Source organism: Mustela nivalis (genome assembly GCF_964662115.1).
Source record: "Mustela nivalis genome assembly, chromosome: 1".
Taxonomy (NCBI): Eukaryota; Metazoa; Chordata; class Mammalia; order Carnivora; family Mustelidae; genus Mustela; species Mustela nivalis.
Genome location: NC_139020.1, coordinates 48,382,988 through 48,398,795, shown reverse-complemented (window position 1 = coordinate 48,398,795; position 15,808 = coordinate 48,382,988). Strand labels below are relative to the sequence as shown.

Sequence of the window (15,808 nt, the reverse complement as noted above, 5' to 3'; positions counted from 1 at the left end):
ATTCAATTCCACAATGTAATAATATTTGTTTTAATATAAAAATGTTTTAAATTATACATCAGTTCTTACTTATTCCTCACCTGCCTATGCTTCAAGTAAAATTGATGCTTCAGCATTTATGCTGTGTTTATCTGGTGGCTTTGAGTAATCTCCTGTCCCACCACCATGACATAATTTAGAGAGCAATAGGGCAATTTAAAAGAGTTGTCTGAAGATGGGACTCATTGGCATATTGGCAAGTCTGTTGTGGAGACATTTTTTTTAAAGATTTTTATTTATTCATTTGAGAGAGACACAGAGAGAAAGAGAGAGGGAGAGAGAATGAACAGAGAGTAGGGGAGGGAAATGCAGGGCTGGATCCCAGGACCCTGAGATCATGACCTGAGCTGAAGGCAGACACTTAACTGACTGAGCCACCTATGCGCTTCTTATGATGGAGATATTTTTGCCTATAATTGAATCACCTTAGGAAGCTCACTAGTATAAAGCTGAAGGTAGTTTTCAACTTTTAATAGATATGTTTTGTGGTGGGTATTATAGAGGGCACGGATTGAATGGAGTACTGGGCATAGTGAAAAAATAATGAATACTGTTATGCTGAAAATAAATTAAAAAAATAGTAATGTAATCACCATCCAACAGATGGAATCACCAAGGAACTCCTTTGTAAAAGGTTAACAGAACATCCCTTTTCCCTTAGAACATATCACAAATTTTCAAGTTTTGTAATTTCTTAAGGGGCCTCTAGCTGGCTTAGTCAGAGGGCATGTGACTCTTCATTTTGGGGTCATGAGTTTGAGCCCCACGTTTGGTGTAGAGATTGCTTAAATAAATAAAACTTTGAAACCAATAAAACTTCCTAAAATTACTACACTTTAAATTTTATATTTTTGGATTAAGTGGAAATTTGGACTTGGAGAAATCTACTTTCTTTCCTTTAGAAGGGACTTCTCAGATTATCTTAAAAAAAAAAAAAGTTTATTTATTTATTTAAGCAGGACGGGCAGTGGGAGAGGGAGAAGCAGACTCTCACTGAGCTGGGAGACTGACTCCGGGCTTAGTCCCAGGATTTGATCCCAGTACTCTGGGATCATGACCTGAGCTGAAGGCAGACAAATGACTGAGCCACCTCTGTGCTGCTCAGATTACCTTTTGATCTTCTCTTGTAGTTGCAAAGCAGCATGGTTAAAGGATCGCTGTGTGACTTGCAGCCTGTTAGCTCTGTGGCCTACAGCAAGTCATTTCTCTAAGCTTGACTCTCTTTATATAAAAAAAATTATGACTTCTATGATCTCTCCAATGACATGAGATCTGTGCTTATATTTTTTTCCTTAGCAACAAGTAGTCTCCTGCCTGCACTACTTGTTACATTTGTAATCATTTATTTATTGCCTATTTCCTGTAACACTGTAACTTTAATAGATCATGGGTTTATCCACAGCTGTATGCCAGATGTCTTGTCCACTCCTTGGCTAATAGTATTTGTTTATTCTTTCATTCTAAAAATATCTGTTTAGTGCCTACTAAATGGTAGGTACTAGTTTAGGCTGGAGGTAGAATAAGAATATGGCAGGCAAGGTTCCTATTCTCATAGAATTTATATTCTTAGAGCAGTCCTGTTGAATAGAACTTTCTATGATGATGGAAATATTCTTTACTATGCTGTTCCATATGGGAGCCATTAGGCACATGTGACTATGGAGCACTTGAAATGTGGCTAGTGTGAAGGAGGATCAGAATTTTGAACTTTATTTAATTTTACTTAAATTAGCACATATGTCCAGTGACTACCATGCCAATGCCATTCTAGAGGATTAAGAGATTGGAGACAGAAATAAAGAATTAGATAGATAAGTCGACACATAATTTCACATACAGATAATAACTGAGAAAAAATCAAACAGGCTGATAGAATAGTAAGTAGGGGAGTACTTTATGTAGGGTGATTCTACTTGAGCAAAAATCAATAAATGTAAAATAAGTGAATTATGAAGACTATTATTTTTAAACTTTGTTAAATAAGTACTTACTTGGGTTTGGGAACCAGGTTTGGAGATGTAGTGAATTCCTTTTTTGGAAAACAGACTTCAAAATACATTCACATATTTCTATCATCTTTATTAACTTTAAACGTCTTTTTTAACCTTAGCCCTGAATTATCATCTCCGTTTCCTGTTGGTGATACCTCAACATCGGGAGGTATGCTCTTGTACATTTATTCACTGTTCTTTGTTGTTGTTTTTTTTAAATTAACGTATAATGCATTATTTGCCCCAGGGGTGCAGGTCTGTGAATCATCAGGCTTCACTTTTCTTTTTAAATTATTTATGGCTTAAGATGATCTTGCAAGCAAGCACACATTTCAGCTCACATTTAAAAAATACTAGGTTTCTCTTTCCTTATGTGTTGTTCAAGAATCTCAAGAAGAAGTAACTGTGTTTTCATTTATTCTATGGCACTATGTTGTGAGTACTTAAAGATATTTAATTATTAAGTCTAATAAAAATCAGAAAGCTACTTAAAACAACTGTATGACCTAAAGAATTACTTTAAGGCAAACACTGTAACCACTACCTAAGTCAACAGCTCCACCATTTGTCATTTGTCCTGAAAGAGTTTCTCAGAATGAGGATTTTTCAGATTGTATTCTGTGGGGTACTTTAACATGTTCCTTTGATCTCTGTATCTCCTATGAATTGGTAGGTGCTTTCTTCATTTTTAATTTTTAAAAAAAAATTTTGTTTCTTAGAAATTTCAAACATATGCAAAAAATAGAATTATACAATGAGGCCAGCTTCAACAATTATCAATGCATAGCCAGTCTCCCAACCATCACCCACTTCTCCTGTCTGGTGGTATTTTTTCTTTTTTAAATTAACCTATAATTTATTATTAGCCGCAGGGGTATAGGTATGTGAATCATTAGGTTTACACACTTCACAGAACTCACCAAGGTGCTATTAACTTTTTTCAGTGTCTGTCCCCTTTAATAGATAGCTCTTTAAGGAAAAAAAAATTTGTCTGTATCCTTAGCAATTGCTTAGTGGCTGACATATTGTAAGCTCATTAAATGCCATTGAATGAACGAATGAGTTATAATTATATTCTGTTCTAGGAGACTCTATGCAAATGTGTCTTAAGGTTTGAATGTACTGAATTTCCAGGATGAAAAAGCAAATGATTACAGAAATGTTTTGAAGTCAGATTGGTATTTCCTGATATGATTCTGAATTCATATACTGACTTTGTTTTTCTACTTAGGTGCTGTTCTCAGTGCTCCATATCCAGAGGTGACTACCTCTGAAGATACCTCAGAGAGCAGCAAGGAGAGGCCTGAGGAGAGTGTGAGTGATGCTGTGTTTTGTTATTTCATTTCTAACGTGGAGAACAGGGGTTAAGGGAGACTTATATTCCATTGCCAAACTACACAGACTTCATGTGGTTTCCTTTACGGAAATATTGTGGATTCTAAAACCAGTGTATTAAAAAGAATCTAAAAATCCTTGGAGAGCCAAATCAATCTGCTTTGCAAGAGAGCTTCAAGTTGTAAATGAAATGACTTGGAACCTGGAGAATTGTCATCATGGTAAACTCACTGTCTCTTGTGGGCTATGTGACATAATTTACCATGGGGTTTTTGCCTATGTTCTTCTATCCCATAATAGATCAGGACTTAGTCTTCTCTTCTTCAGAGGAAAAGGGTATAGATTTTATGTAGCTGAAAAATCAAGAAATACTGTGTTTAATAATGATGCATTTAAAAAGAGTTTTTTAAAAATATTTTTTCCTCTTTTTCTTTTCTTTCTTTCTTCTTTTTTTTTTTTTTTAAGATTTTATTTATTTATTTGATAGACAGAGATCACAAATAGGCAGAGAGAGAGAGGAGGAAGCAGGCTCCCTGCTCAGCAGAGAGCCTGATGCAGGGCTCGATCCCAGGACCCCGGGATCATAACCTGAACCAAAGGCAGAGGCTTTAACCCACTGAGCCACCCAGGCACCCTGAGAAATGTTTTTTTAGAAGTACTAAGGCTGCCCAGGAAGCAGGAAATATTTTGTTAGAAATTTGTTAAATATGAATTATTAAAATTTGGGGTTCATAATTTTAGATTACTTAATGTAGTACAAACTATGATTGAACACATTCACTAGAAATGTGTAATTTAGTTACCTCGTACCTTTTCTTTCCAGGTTGGACATTTTAATTTATATGAAATGCAGTTAAGTCACCCTACTCTGCCCCACCACTTTCTCTGTCACCGAATAAGGGTGGTAGTAATGTGGGATCCATGAGTGGATGCTGGAATCCATACATTCACCTTCTATAAACTTTCTCCAGAGTAGATGGTGCTGGGAAATACTGTCATTCAATAAATATTTATGAATGAATGAGTAAAAAGTGATCCTGTGGTTCTGAACTTGAAACAAAATAGTTGTGGGTTTAGGTCTGGAAATATTCATAGAATGAGATAGAATTCCCTGTAATAGAAGTAAAAGACTTATATATAATCAATTGGAATATTAATATCCAAAAGAGAAGACTATTTGAAGCCAACTTATAGAATGAGTAAGAAAACAAAGCAGTATAGATCCCTATCAAAAATTAGATTGCTTGTATGTCTAGTTCAAGATGAAGCCTAAAGGTTCACTCTTACAGTTCAGTTTTTTCCCTAGTACATTTTCCATCTACTATTATAGAAATGATATACTTTATTTCTGTTTTGTTAGTAGTTTCCCTATAAGTTATGTAATATATATATTATTATGTGTAGTATTTATAATATTTATATTATATATATAAAATATTTATCCTGGAAGTTACCCCATAAGTTGTAATGTTTAATCTAGCAAAATTTAAGTTTTTCAAAATCTTCATCCTTATCTTAAGCAATGCAAGAATATTAGAACATTGTAATTCAAATAATCACCCTACTTCTTTATATTCTATTTTTTGATATTTTTTTCTTTCTTTCTCTCTTTTAATTCTTTCTTTTCAATCCCACAAATTAGATTGTATTATATTTGTTCTTTTTAAAAATTAAAAAAAAAAAGATTTTATTTCTTTATTTGAGTGAGAGAGAGATAAGGGAGAGGAACTCAGGGGGAGTGACAAGCAGACTCTGCACCAATCTCAGAGCCCCATGGGGGGCCAGAACCCAAGACCCTGATGTCATGACCTGAACTGAAATCAAGGGTCAGATGCTTAACATTGGATGCTCAACAGGCTGAGCCACCTGGAGTCTCTGTATTTGTTCTTTTTTTTTTTTTTTTGGACTGTGTTATATTTGTTTTGGATAAAATCTATTTTACATTTACATGGAAGTTTATTATTTTATTTTCTTAAAATTCTTTTTTGCACTTTAGATCTATCTGTTAGGATAATTTTCTTTTGGAAATATATACTCCTGATATTACTTTAGTAAGAGTCTCTCATTTGTTCATTTTGAGATTTTGATCATCTGAAAATTTCTTTATTATCTCCTTATTCTAGAAAGAAATTATAAATCTGTACTAAATTCTAGACTGAGGATTTTTTTTTTTTGGTCATGTTTTTATTTCACTATATTCTACCGTTTGTTGTTGCTACTGAGAACTGTCAGTTCAGTTGTTTTTTACTTGTGTTCAGTTTCCCTCTGGCTGTTTTCTTTGTCTACTTTTAAGATCTATCTCTGTCTCCTCTCTTTGTCTATATACATGTAATCATAAGACGTAACAGCTGAACGTTTCTTAGAATTTATAGTATTTGTAAGGCTTTACATTAAGGAAGTACAGCAAATCCAAGGCAAAATAAATAATTATACTCCTATACCTATTTTTTTGTGAAATACTATATATTATACTACCATATGTGCGTGCGTGCACACACATTCGTGCACATACACATGACATATATACTTTTACATAGGTATACTATAGTATGCACTATAGTATATATACTACAAATATATATACTGGTATACTATATGGCATTTGGCATTCTGCAGTTTCACAAATGGTATAGGAGAAATTCTTAGCTATTATCTTGTGTGCTAGAAACTCTGGCCTCCTCCTTTTCCCCCTTATGTTTGTTAACCACTCTTTAATATTTCTATTTCTTTGTCTCTCTGCATTAGATTCAGGTATGTGTTTCCTAATTCTTCAGGTACCAGTTTACTAATTCTTCCTTCAGCTTAGTTTGATTTGTTATTCAAATTGTCTGTTGAGTTTTCAGAATCCTTGCTTTATGGGGGAGCTTTTTTTTTTTTTTTTTTTAAATTGAAGTATAGTTGATACACAGCATTACATTAATTTCAGGTTTGTGGGGTAGTAGTGATTTGACAAGTCGGCCCTTATTCTATGCTCACCACAAACGCAGCCATCATCTTCACTATTATTTGGGGGTCTTTGATCTGACCTTTTAACACGTACACACCTTTTACTTTTTATCCTATCCCTTTGTGGTATATAAAACTAAAGCCTAGATTACAAAGTATCAGGGGATATACCATGTATTCACACAATACTGATTCACGTCTCTGGATTTTTCTAACCTGTTTTTCCAGACCCCTTGGCATACTTTCTTATAAACCAGCTATGCCTTAAAAACTTTTAAAAAATAATTATTCATCACTTAAGGACTTCTGTAGCAGCAAGATTACTAAGGATATTTCTTTTATAATTGTATGGCAAATGGAGTCTCTGTTAAGCAAGATAAAAGTTAGCAAGATAAAACTCAATATCAAAAATGCAAAGTTTTATATAAAATTCCATAAGACTAAGAGTTTTTGTTGATGTTAGTTTCTGTATGAATCAGTAGTAGGATGCAGTTACTGGGGTGAAAATAGTAAAAACTAGTGTAATTTTAGGTTGCATTTATAGAAATACAGAATCTATTATAAGGGAGGTGGTGGTATCCTATCATATTTTAATTGATCAGACCTGACTTGTGTATTCCACACTCTAAGGAAGGTATTAAGACCCTGAGAAATGTCTGGAGGAGAAGATCTAGAGAAGTCAGGGAAGTTCTGATAGGTGGTTTTACTCATTTGAAGGGCTCTCTTGTGACTACAGTTTTTATGTATGTCTTAGATAACAGAACAGATCAGTGGTGGAGCTTATAGGGAAAGATATTTGGGCTTAATATTAAGAATTTTGGGTAGAAGAGGGTGAAATGGGTAAAGTGTGTCAAAAGATATAAATTTCTAGTTATAAAATGAATAAATCATGGGAATGTAGTGTATATCATGGTGACTATAGTTAATAGTATGTGTTGCATATTTGAAAGTAGTTAGGAGAGTGGATCTTGAAAGTTCTCATCACAAGAAAAAGAAGTTTGTAACTGTGTATGGTGATGGATGTTAGCTGGGTTTACTGTAATGTTCATCTTGCAATACATATGAATATTGAATCATCACATTGTATACCTGAAACTAATGTATGTTATATGTCAATTATACCTAATAAAAATGCCCCCAGATATGAGTGCCTGATAATGTGCCAGTTACTCTTTCAGGAGGCATACTGATGAGTAAACATACAGTATAATTACCTTGTGCTATGTGCTATGATAGGGTAAATGCAGAATGAAATAGGAGAACATCAGGAGCATTGGGTCAGTTTTGAGGGGCTCTTCTGAGAAGTTTTCTGGTGCGGGTGAGGTCTGAGTTGAGGTTGAATAGAAGTTACCAATAGAAGAGAAAGGGGAAAGGTCTTGGCCTGAGGTCTCAAAACAAAGGGAAGAGTACTACTTAGGCCAGAGAGAATTAGCACATTCCTCAGTCTACAAATAGGAATTTAGCTTGACTGGAGAGGATAGTGAAAGGTGCAGGGGGGAAAAGGAGACGGGGCTGGAAAAGCAAAACAGGAACCAAGTTGTAAAGGGCAAAGAAGAAAGAAAAAAAATTGAAGAGCTTTCCAAACATGAGAGCTTTTTTTGTTTGTTTGTTTTGTTTTTTAGATTTATATATTTATTTGAGAGAGAGAGAGAGAGAGAGAGAGAGAGAGAGAGGGCACTAGGAGGGGGCAGAGGGAGAGGGAGCAGCAGATGCTCCACTGAGCAGGGAGCCTGATGTGGGGCTCCATCCCAGTATCCCAGGACAGGACCTGAACCAACACAGATGCTTAATTGGCTGAGCCACCCAGGTGCCCCAAGAGCTTGTGTTTTGTTTTGTTTTGTTTTTGTTTTGAAATGTAATGGTCTGCCTTTGAAGATCAGGACTCTCATCAGAGCCATTTAAACAGGATGAGTAACCATTTGTCAGGGATATTCTAGAGAGAATTCAGGCATCCAAAGGAATAGTAGGATCTTTGAGGTTCTTTCCCAGTCTGAAATTTTGAAGGTCTCTGATTATATGATATATCAAGGATAAAAAATGATACACTGAAAGAAAGTCTCTGTAGTCTCTTCCTGACTCTGCCATTGTCTTGCCAGGACCCCTTAGGCTAGCAAGTCTTCCATTCCAACCCCTTGTGTATCACAATGGAGGGTGGATTAGCTCAAGTGTATCTTCCACGTAGCAGTTCTTACCGTAGTGTTGTAGTAGTGATATTTTCTTTCCCTCATTCTACATTTACTAATTGGAATTCTTCTTTAAGACACTGTTGTCGCTTCCCATTTATTTATTAAATCATGTATTTCTATCAACATGAATCCATGGATACTTATTTTATTCTTTGGATTATAATCCATTATTTATTTTGTTCAAATTGTTGGAGCTTTGGCCACTAGAAGACCTGGATTTTAATGTTACAGAGTACAAAAAGTTCATTGATACAGTTTCAACTTCCATGTAGTCACTAATCTTTAAGAAACCACAACTTGTTGAATTTGGTGTACTATCTAAAAAGAATCTCCACAATTATCTGAAAAGGTTGTTAATGTAATTCTTCCTTCCCTAATACTTTTCTTCATGTATTTCAACTAAAGCAATGTATTATAACTGATGGAATGTGGAAACAGATACGAAAATCCACCGTCTTCTTATTAAGCCAACCAAATTAAAGAACTTATAAAAATATAAACAGTGTTACTCTTCTCATTCATTTTTATTTTGCAAAATGTTTTTCCTTTCTATAGCATGAGGAATGTATTATTTTTTAAATGAATTAATAAATAGTTTTAAAATTTCCCCTTCAATTTTTTGTCTGATAAATATCTATGGATAAAATCCACAAAAACCACATTTCTTTGTGTTTTGAATGATTTTTAAGAGTCTAAACGGGTCCGAAGACCAAAAAGTTTGAGAACAATACTCCTAGGCTATTTTTAGATGATACTATTAGCATAGTCAACTCTTTTTAAACTCACAGATAATGTGATAGAAAAATGGTCAACTTTGAAGGTTTTCTGTCTTTCCTTGAAGTAGCCATTGTGTGTTCAAAGGAATGTACAAATGCATGGCAATTTTAATGTTTTCCTATGTCTTAAAGTCCATCCTATTAGTTCCAAAGTCAAATATTGTATAAAAGGTCATCATTAGAAGTTTCTTTTGACACAGTGTCTGATATGTACTGATCAGTAGATATTTGTTGATTTCATGAGTAAACATCGACATTTATTGTTTTTTTCTCTAAAAATCCAGATTAGCAATGAAATTGAGAATGTGATAGAAGAATCCACAAAACCAGCAACTGAGCAGATTGCAGAATTCAGTATACACCTCCTGGGAGAGCAATACAGGGAAGAACTACAGGATCCTTCCAACTTCCACCACCAGCACCTTGCGGAAGAGTTTATTTCAGAGGTAGATGATTTTGGGTTTGTTTTTCCTTCTTTTCTTTTCTTTTTTCTCTTCTTTCTTTCCCTCCCTCTCTCCCATCCTCCCTCCCTTCCTCCCTCCCTCCCTCCTTCCTTCCTCTCTCTCTTTCTAATTAACAAGACATTTTCCTGGGCTTGTAAATTTCCCATAGTCACAAGACTGGTTAAAGATAGGTTAAGGAATTAAGCTTTTCTATTTGCTTCAGAGAGCTGCAGCTTAGCTAGTTCTTCAGAACACTCGGTAAAAAGGTCACAGAAAGGCAGATGAATTTATTTAATTGAAGCAAAATCTGACACACCTTTACCATCTGCTAACAAATAAATACTGTTTCCAAACTTCTGCTGCATAGCCAAAGAAGAATGTGTTCAATGGCATGGTTTTGACTTGACAGTATTTAGAGAAATTAGTATGTTTAAGGAACTACACACATTGTATTGTTTTTCTTTCTTTTTTTTTTTTAAGTTTTTATTTATTTGACAGACAGAGATCACAGGTAGGCAGAGAGGCAGGCAGAGAGAGAGGAGGAAGCAGGCTCCCCACTGAGCAGAGAGCCCGATGCAGGGCTCGATCCCAGGACCTGAGATCATGACCCGAGCCGAAGGCAGAAGCTCAACCCACTGAGCCACCCAGGTGCCCCTGTATTGTTTTTCTTGAAGGATCATTAAATTTAATTTGTTTTAATTTCCAATTAAAATTCTTTTTCTAAACTGAAAAATTTGGGGCAGTCAACACATAAGTAGTACATAGTACCGAGTTCAAAAGGACAAAAGAGTATCTGGTGAAATGTAAAGTTCCCTCTTATCTCTGTTTCCTGGTTGGAGGTGTTTTTAAAAAGGTCTTTCTTTAAAGAATCATGCCTTAGACTATCCTGCAACTTTAATTTCTGGAAGAATTCTATGTGGGACTTGAAGTCAGGATTCTTTCAGTCAAAAATGATCCATACTTGACCCACTTCTTTTTTTTTTTTTTAAAGATTTTATTTATATATTTGACAGAGAGAGATCACAAGTAGGCAGAGAGGCAGGCAGAGAGAGAGAGGAGGAAGCAGGCTCCCTGCTGAGCAGAGAGCCCAATGCAGGACTTGATCCCAGGACCCTGAGATCATGACCTGAGCCGAAGGCAGTGGCTTAACCCACTGAGCCACCCAGGCGCCCCTATACTTGACCCACTTCTTGTGTGCCTTTGCTCTGGTGTAGTAGGGCATTGAGTGCTCATCTCCCCTTTCTGTCCAGTGACAGGGCACAGCATTCCTTCCTGTTTACTTCTTTTCCTTCCCTCTTGATGGGGTTCTCCTCGCCTGAGTTTTTCAATTCCATTACATTGGACTCATTTCCTTCCCTAGACACTATGTCTAGAGGAGAAAAAGAAATGTGCATCTCTTAGCCAAACAGCATCACTGCAGCCATCCGATGTAGGGAGTGTAAGCCAGACGATTATTTTTTCTATCTGTGTGGCCAAGTTGCAAGGCTGTATGGTATGTAGAAGAAATGTCAGCCAGGCCAGTGGCCACCTGGCATCAGATAATGTCTTGGATTAGCTGTCTGGTTCTCTGTGCTCTTGGAGTTAAGGAAACTTAGTGAGCCTGAGTGTTTAGATAAACAATTGCACTAAATGACTGTGTATTTAGAGGAAGTCTAAGAAACAGTCTCAAAAACATCTCCAGCAGAGACTTTATGAGGTAGATAGCTCTTGGCTTGAGGTGATTTGGGGGTCATGAAAGGTCTGGGTCTATCACGTAATGGTTTCTACAGCATGTCTCTACAGCCCTGTCCCCTTACTTACAATGAAATGTTTACCAACAGCCACTTCCTGTGTAAAGCAGCTGAGTTAGAGATTTTGTCTCTGAAAGGTTCTGTGTTTAATGCAGATTGAAGGGGGTCCCTCTAACTCTCTCCCTGCAGGTTGCAGTTATAGGGACTGCTCCTTTAATATTATTTCCTAGGCAATAATATGGGAAGATATTCAGGGAAAAAGAAAGCCTGATTGGAGAGGATTGTGGTTCAGGAGCAATTACTTTTTTCTTTATGAAAAGGGTAAGATAAGCTTGGGACAACACTATGTATGATGTCAGAAAGAGAAAAGTAAGCAAGAAAGGTTAGGAGCATTGATAGCTGATGATAGCCACAGTATTAACACAGTGTCCTTGAATAGTGCCTATGGTCTAACCTGTTGCTTTCAATCTGTAAGCTCACAGCAACCATGTGGGTAAGGATCTCCACTGTACAAATGAGGCCAGGAGGCCAAGTAAATTATTCATAGTCATTTCAACCTCTAAGAGTAGAAAGGAAAATCAAGTCTCCTCCTTCCTTTCAAAGTGTTCCTTCCTTTATACCATATAGACTCACCTTAATTTTAGTTCAGGTGAAAAGTTAAAGTGAGCTTCACAGTTTTCCCAGTCCTGGTCTCAATTCTATAACTTTTTTATCATGAGACGGGGGAAGAAGAGGCATGTAATTCATTGGGAAGAATATTGGCTTTGGTGTTAGAAAGATTTGGATTGAATACATTCTGATTTAGTTATTTACCAAATATATGACCCTGGGCAAGTTAGTTGACATCTATCTCAATTTTCCCATATATGAAATTAGGAAAACGTGTATCTCTTGACATTTCAAAGATGAGGAGTAATATTATAAAGCATCAGACACATAGAAGTCATTTAATAAATAATATGTATTATTAATCTTGATGTTAATAAAGTGGAATGATTCTTCCAACTGGACACCTGTACAGTAGCTAATTAGATGTGATGAATTAGAATACTTGTACGTGGTTAGACTCAAGAGATGACAAAACTCAAAATGAGATGGGTCTAGCAATAATAATAACAGACAGTTGTATAACATTTTGCAATTAATGGAATTCCTTCAGGTACATTCATTTTAATCTTATGAAAACCTATATGCTTGGTGGGCAGGGCAGTATTAGTTCTATAAAACAAGGCTTGTATGCAGTTACTTTGCCAGAAGAAACAGCTGAGAAAAACTCATTTTTGGATTCCTGTCCTGCAAGATTCCATCTCCACTTTCTTCCTACAAGAATTATGGCATTTCTCTCTTTCCTCTAAGAGAATAAAACAAGGCAAATCATCATAAGTAAAGAGTTACTTGGGTTTGGATTCTTTATCCTTAAGACATTGAGATCTTCAGTGAGCCATTTTTTTTTTTTTAAATCCCACTTTCCCGATTATATTAAGACTTGGTTTTAAAAGCAGATTCCCAGAGATGGCTCGACAGTCCACTAACAACTTCTTTCCTTATTCTGATGTTGGCTCCGTAGTGACTTATCTGCTGAGACTGTCACCTTCTGAAGTGTGGGCTAAGTGTTCAATGTTGTTAAAATATGTTTTTGTGCATCACCGGACTATTTTTAGATTTGTAGTCCAGTTAGCATTCTTTCCCTCTCTCCAGTCACTAAGCTCATCTTGATTTACATGGCTGGATTTTAAAGGCTCAGTGATAAAACTGGTTCCTGTAGATGTTTTATGAATTGATCTTTTAAAAACAAAAGATTTTATTTATTTATTTGACAGAGAAAGACACAGTAAGAGAGGGAATACAAACAGGGGGAGTAACAGAGGGAGAAGCAGGCTTCCTGCCAAGCTGGTAGCCTGATGTGGGGTTTGATTCCAGGACCCCAGCCGAAGGCAGACACTAATGACTAAGCCACCTCGGCGCCACATAAATTGATCTTTTGGCCAGTTGAATTACCTGGTCAAAGCTTCATAACCTTCCTCATGACACCCGGTCAACAGGGCCTCTCTCCTGGGGGCTGAGCTTTTAGCTTGTGGACTAGTTTCTAATGTTGACTTTGCTTGCAGTTCCCCTTGTCTGGTAGGAACAGGAAACAGATGCCATCAGATACTTCACACTCACAGAAAACGAACACATGACTCTTTGTCAGTGTGTATGCTGTGGCCAGATTTCTAATCCAAACAATTACATTTAAAAATGTTGTTAAAGCTTTTTTTTTGTTGTTCTTGAGACTAATGCTTTTTTTTTCTACATTTTATCCCACAAGGGAAAAAGCAGTGCTTTGCCAGTAAGAAGTTGCTTTTCATAATTTGGAAAAAAATTAATATTAAAATACATTAAAACTTTAAAAGACAAAAATGTAAAAGAAAAATATGACAGTGTTGTGTTAAAAACTATTTTCTAAAATGGTAAGCTATTATAATTTTCTTATGTAACTTTCTGCCTACGATGTATCTGTATATGTATATAAGCTTCTACTAGTTATAAACAGTGCATTTTATAGTCAACTCTTAAAAACGGTATTTTCTATGTGCTTTTCCACATTTCTCCATAGCTATAAACTTTATTTTTATTTTTAACAGGTTGAAAATGCATTTACTGGGTTACCAGGCTATAAGGACATTCGTGTACTTGACTTTAGGTAAATAGATTCTAAAAATGTGCATATTTAGTAGCACTCTTTATTTCAATGTAATATCTTTTTGTGTTTATTATGTATGCTCTAAAAACAAATGAATGTTGTAATTCAATACTATTTCTGGTAAATGTGTTTTCTTAATGATAGTTTTTCAGGAGAGGAAACTGAATTAGAAAAAGGCAAAAGAATATATTCAAGGAGACCTACTAGATCTGTTGTTGGGCAGATAAGAACTTCAGAATTCATGTTCCCAGCTTGCCGTTGACAAGTTACGCTGCTTTCCTTGGCAATGAGGGGAGCCTGAAGTCACATTAGAGATTATCTTGGCTTCCTACTAAATCTTGTCAGTGTTTTGCTGAGGTGACTTTGACATCTTACTGTAAGGCCATTCTGGAGGGGATGCATTTGTCTTCATTTCAAACATAACAGTTCTAAGTAAATCAGAGGCCTCTTTTTAAGACATCTCTTCTCTGCTTAAAACAGCATAATACTTGTCAGTGTTTTCTGAGTGAATGCTTTGTATCAGGGACTTTATATTCCTGAGCTAACTTAATCAGAATAAATATTATTATTAATACTCATTTTGCAGAGAGCAAACAGGTTTAAAAGGATGAAGTATTAGCCTGAAGTCAGAAAGTTTGTAAATTAGCGGTGGGAGAGGGATTTTGACACCTGGTTGCTGCCTTTACAGCTCTTACTCTTAAACCCCATGCCAGACTCAGTACTGGGAAGGTTTGGAGCATTTGGAGAATAGTTGTGACCCAGCTGTTGCATTCAGGGGAGCATGAGTAAGGGAACCGTGTAACTTCAAAGCATAATCTCCATATGGCCTACATCTTACCTTTGGCATATTCTCTAATCACAACTTTGGGGTTTACCAGAAATACTAGCAAGCACTTACATAGTAGTTACAGTATGCCAGGATCATATCTATATAACTCATTTATTCCCAGCAACCATGCTATGAGATAGTTATTAGTATCTTCTTTTTGTTTGTTTGTTTGTTTGTTGTTTTGTTCCAATAAGGACACCAGAGCACAGGGAATTTCAATAATTTACCCAAAGACACTCAGCTAGTTATCTGTGCAGGGCAGAGGGCAAGCATGGTAAATTGACCCACCACCTACTCTCATACCCTGACCTGTCCCCAGTTCAACCTTAGCACTTCTCATAGAATACCCCCTCCAGTTTGACTAAAGCTCATAGGAGAACCCAAGAATGTGAAGCCCTTGAAGACCTCTCTCATCTGGCAGCACATAAAAGGCAACATGGCCTTTGGAACCAACTTCCCTGGGTTGAAATCCTGCTTTTGGCACTTCTGGCTGGATGATTTTAGATAAATTACACATTTTAAAAGTTTCATTTATGTAAAAAAGAGAATTTACTATTAATTCTGATTTACCAAAAATACTTTTGAAATGCTGGGTAAATTATGTAGCTTCTTTGTTCCTCAGTTTCTTTCCTGTAAAATGGGGACTCTAATGGTCCTTAATAATCTTAATGACGATTAAATGAATGAATTAATTAATTTTTATAAAACACTTAGCACAGTTTTCTGGCACATGGGAAGATCTATTGTCTGCTACATAAAATAAATAAATATTAAAGGCCATACAATACCCTGTGTTCAGTCCTGACCTTTCCGGGTCCCTTAGTATCTTTCTGTATAACATCCAATTTTC

General features: G+C 36.0%; 1 protein-coding gene across 1 annotated transcript in view; it reads left to right on the top strand.

The window, feature by feature from the left end:
• IMPG2 (interphotoreceptor matrix proteoglycan 2) overlaps positions 1-15,808 on the top strand; it is a gene marked incomplete at its 5' end in the record, with an annotated part of 86,024 nt that overhangs the window by 24,775 nt on the left and 45,441 nt on the right. The window contains 4 exons of the mRNA XM_082696192.1: positions 2,150-2,199; positions 3,262-3,344; positions 9,558-9,719; positions 14,071-14,129. Of these exons, the coding sequence (XP_082552318.1) occupies positions 2,150-2,199; positions 3,262-3,344; positions 9,558-9,719; positions 14,071-14,129 (354 nt within the window). The remainder of the gene's footprint in view (positions 1-2,149; positions 2,200-3,261; positions 3,345-9,557; positions 9,720-14,070; positions 14,130-15,808) is intronic.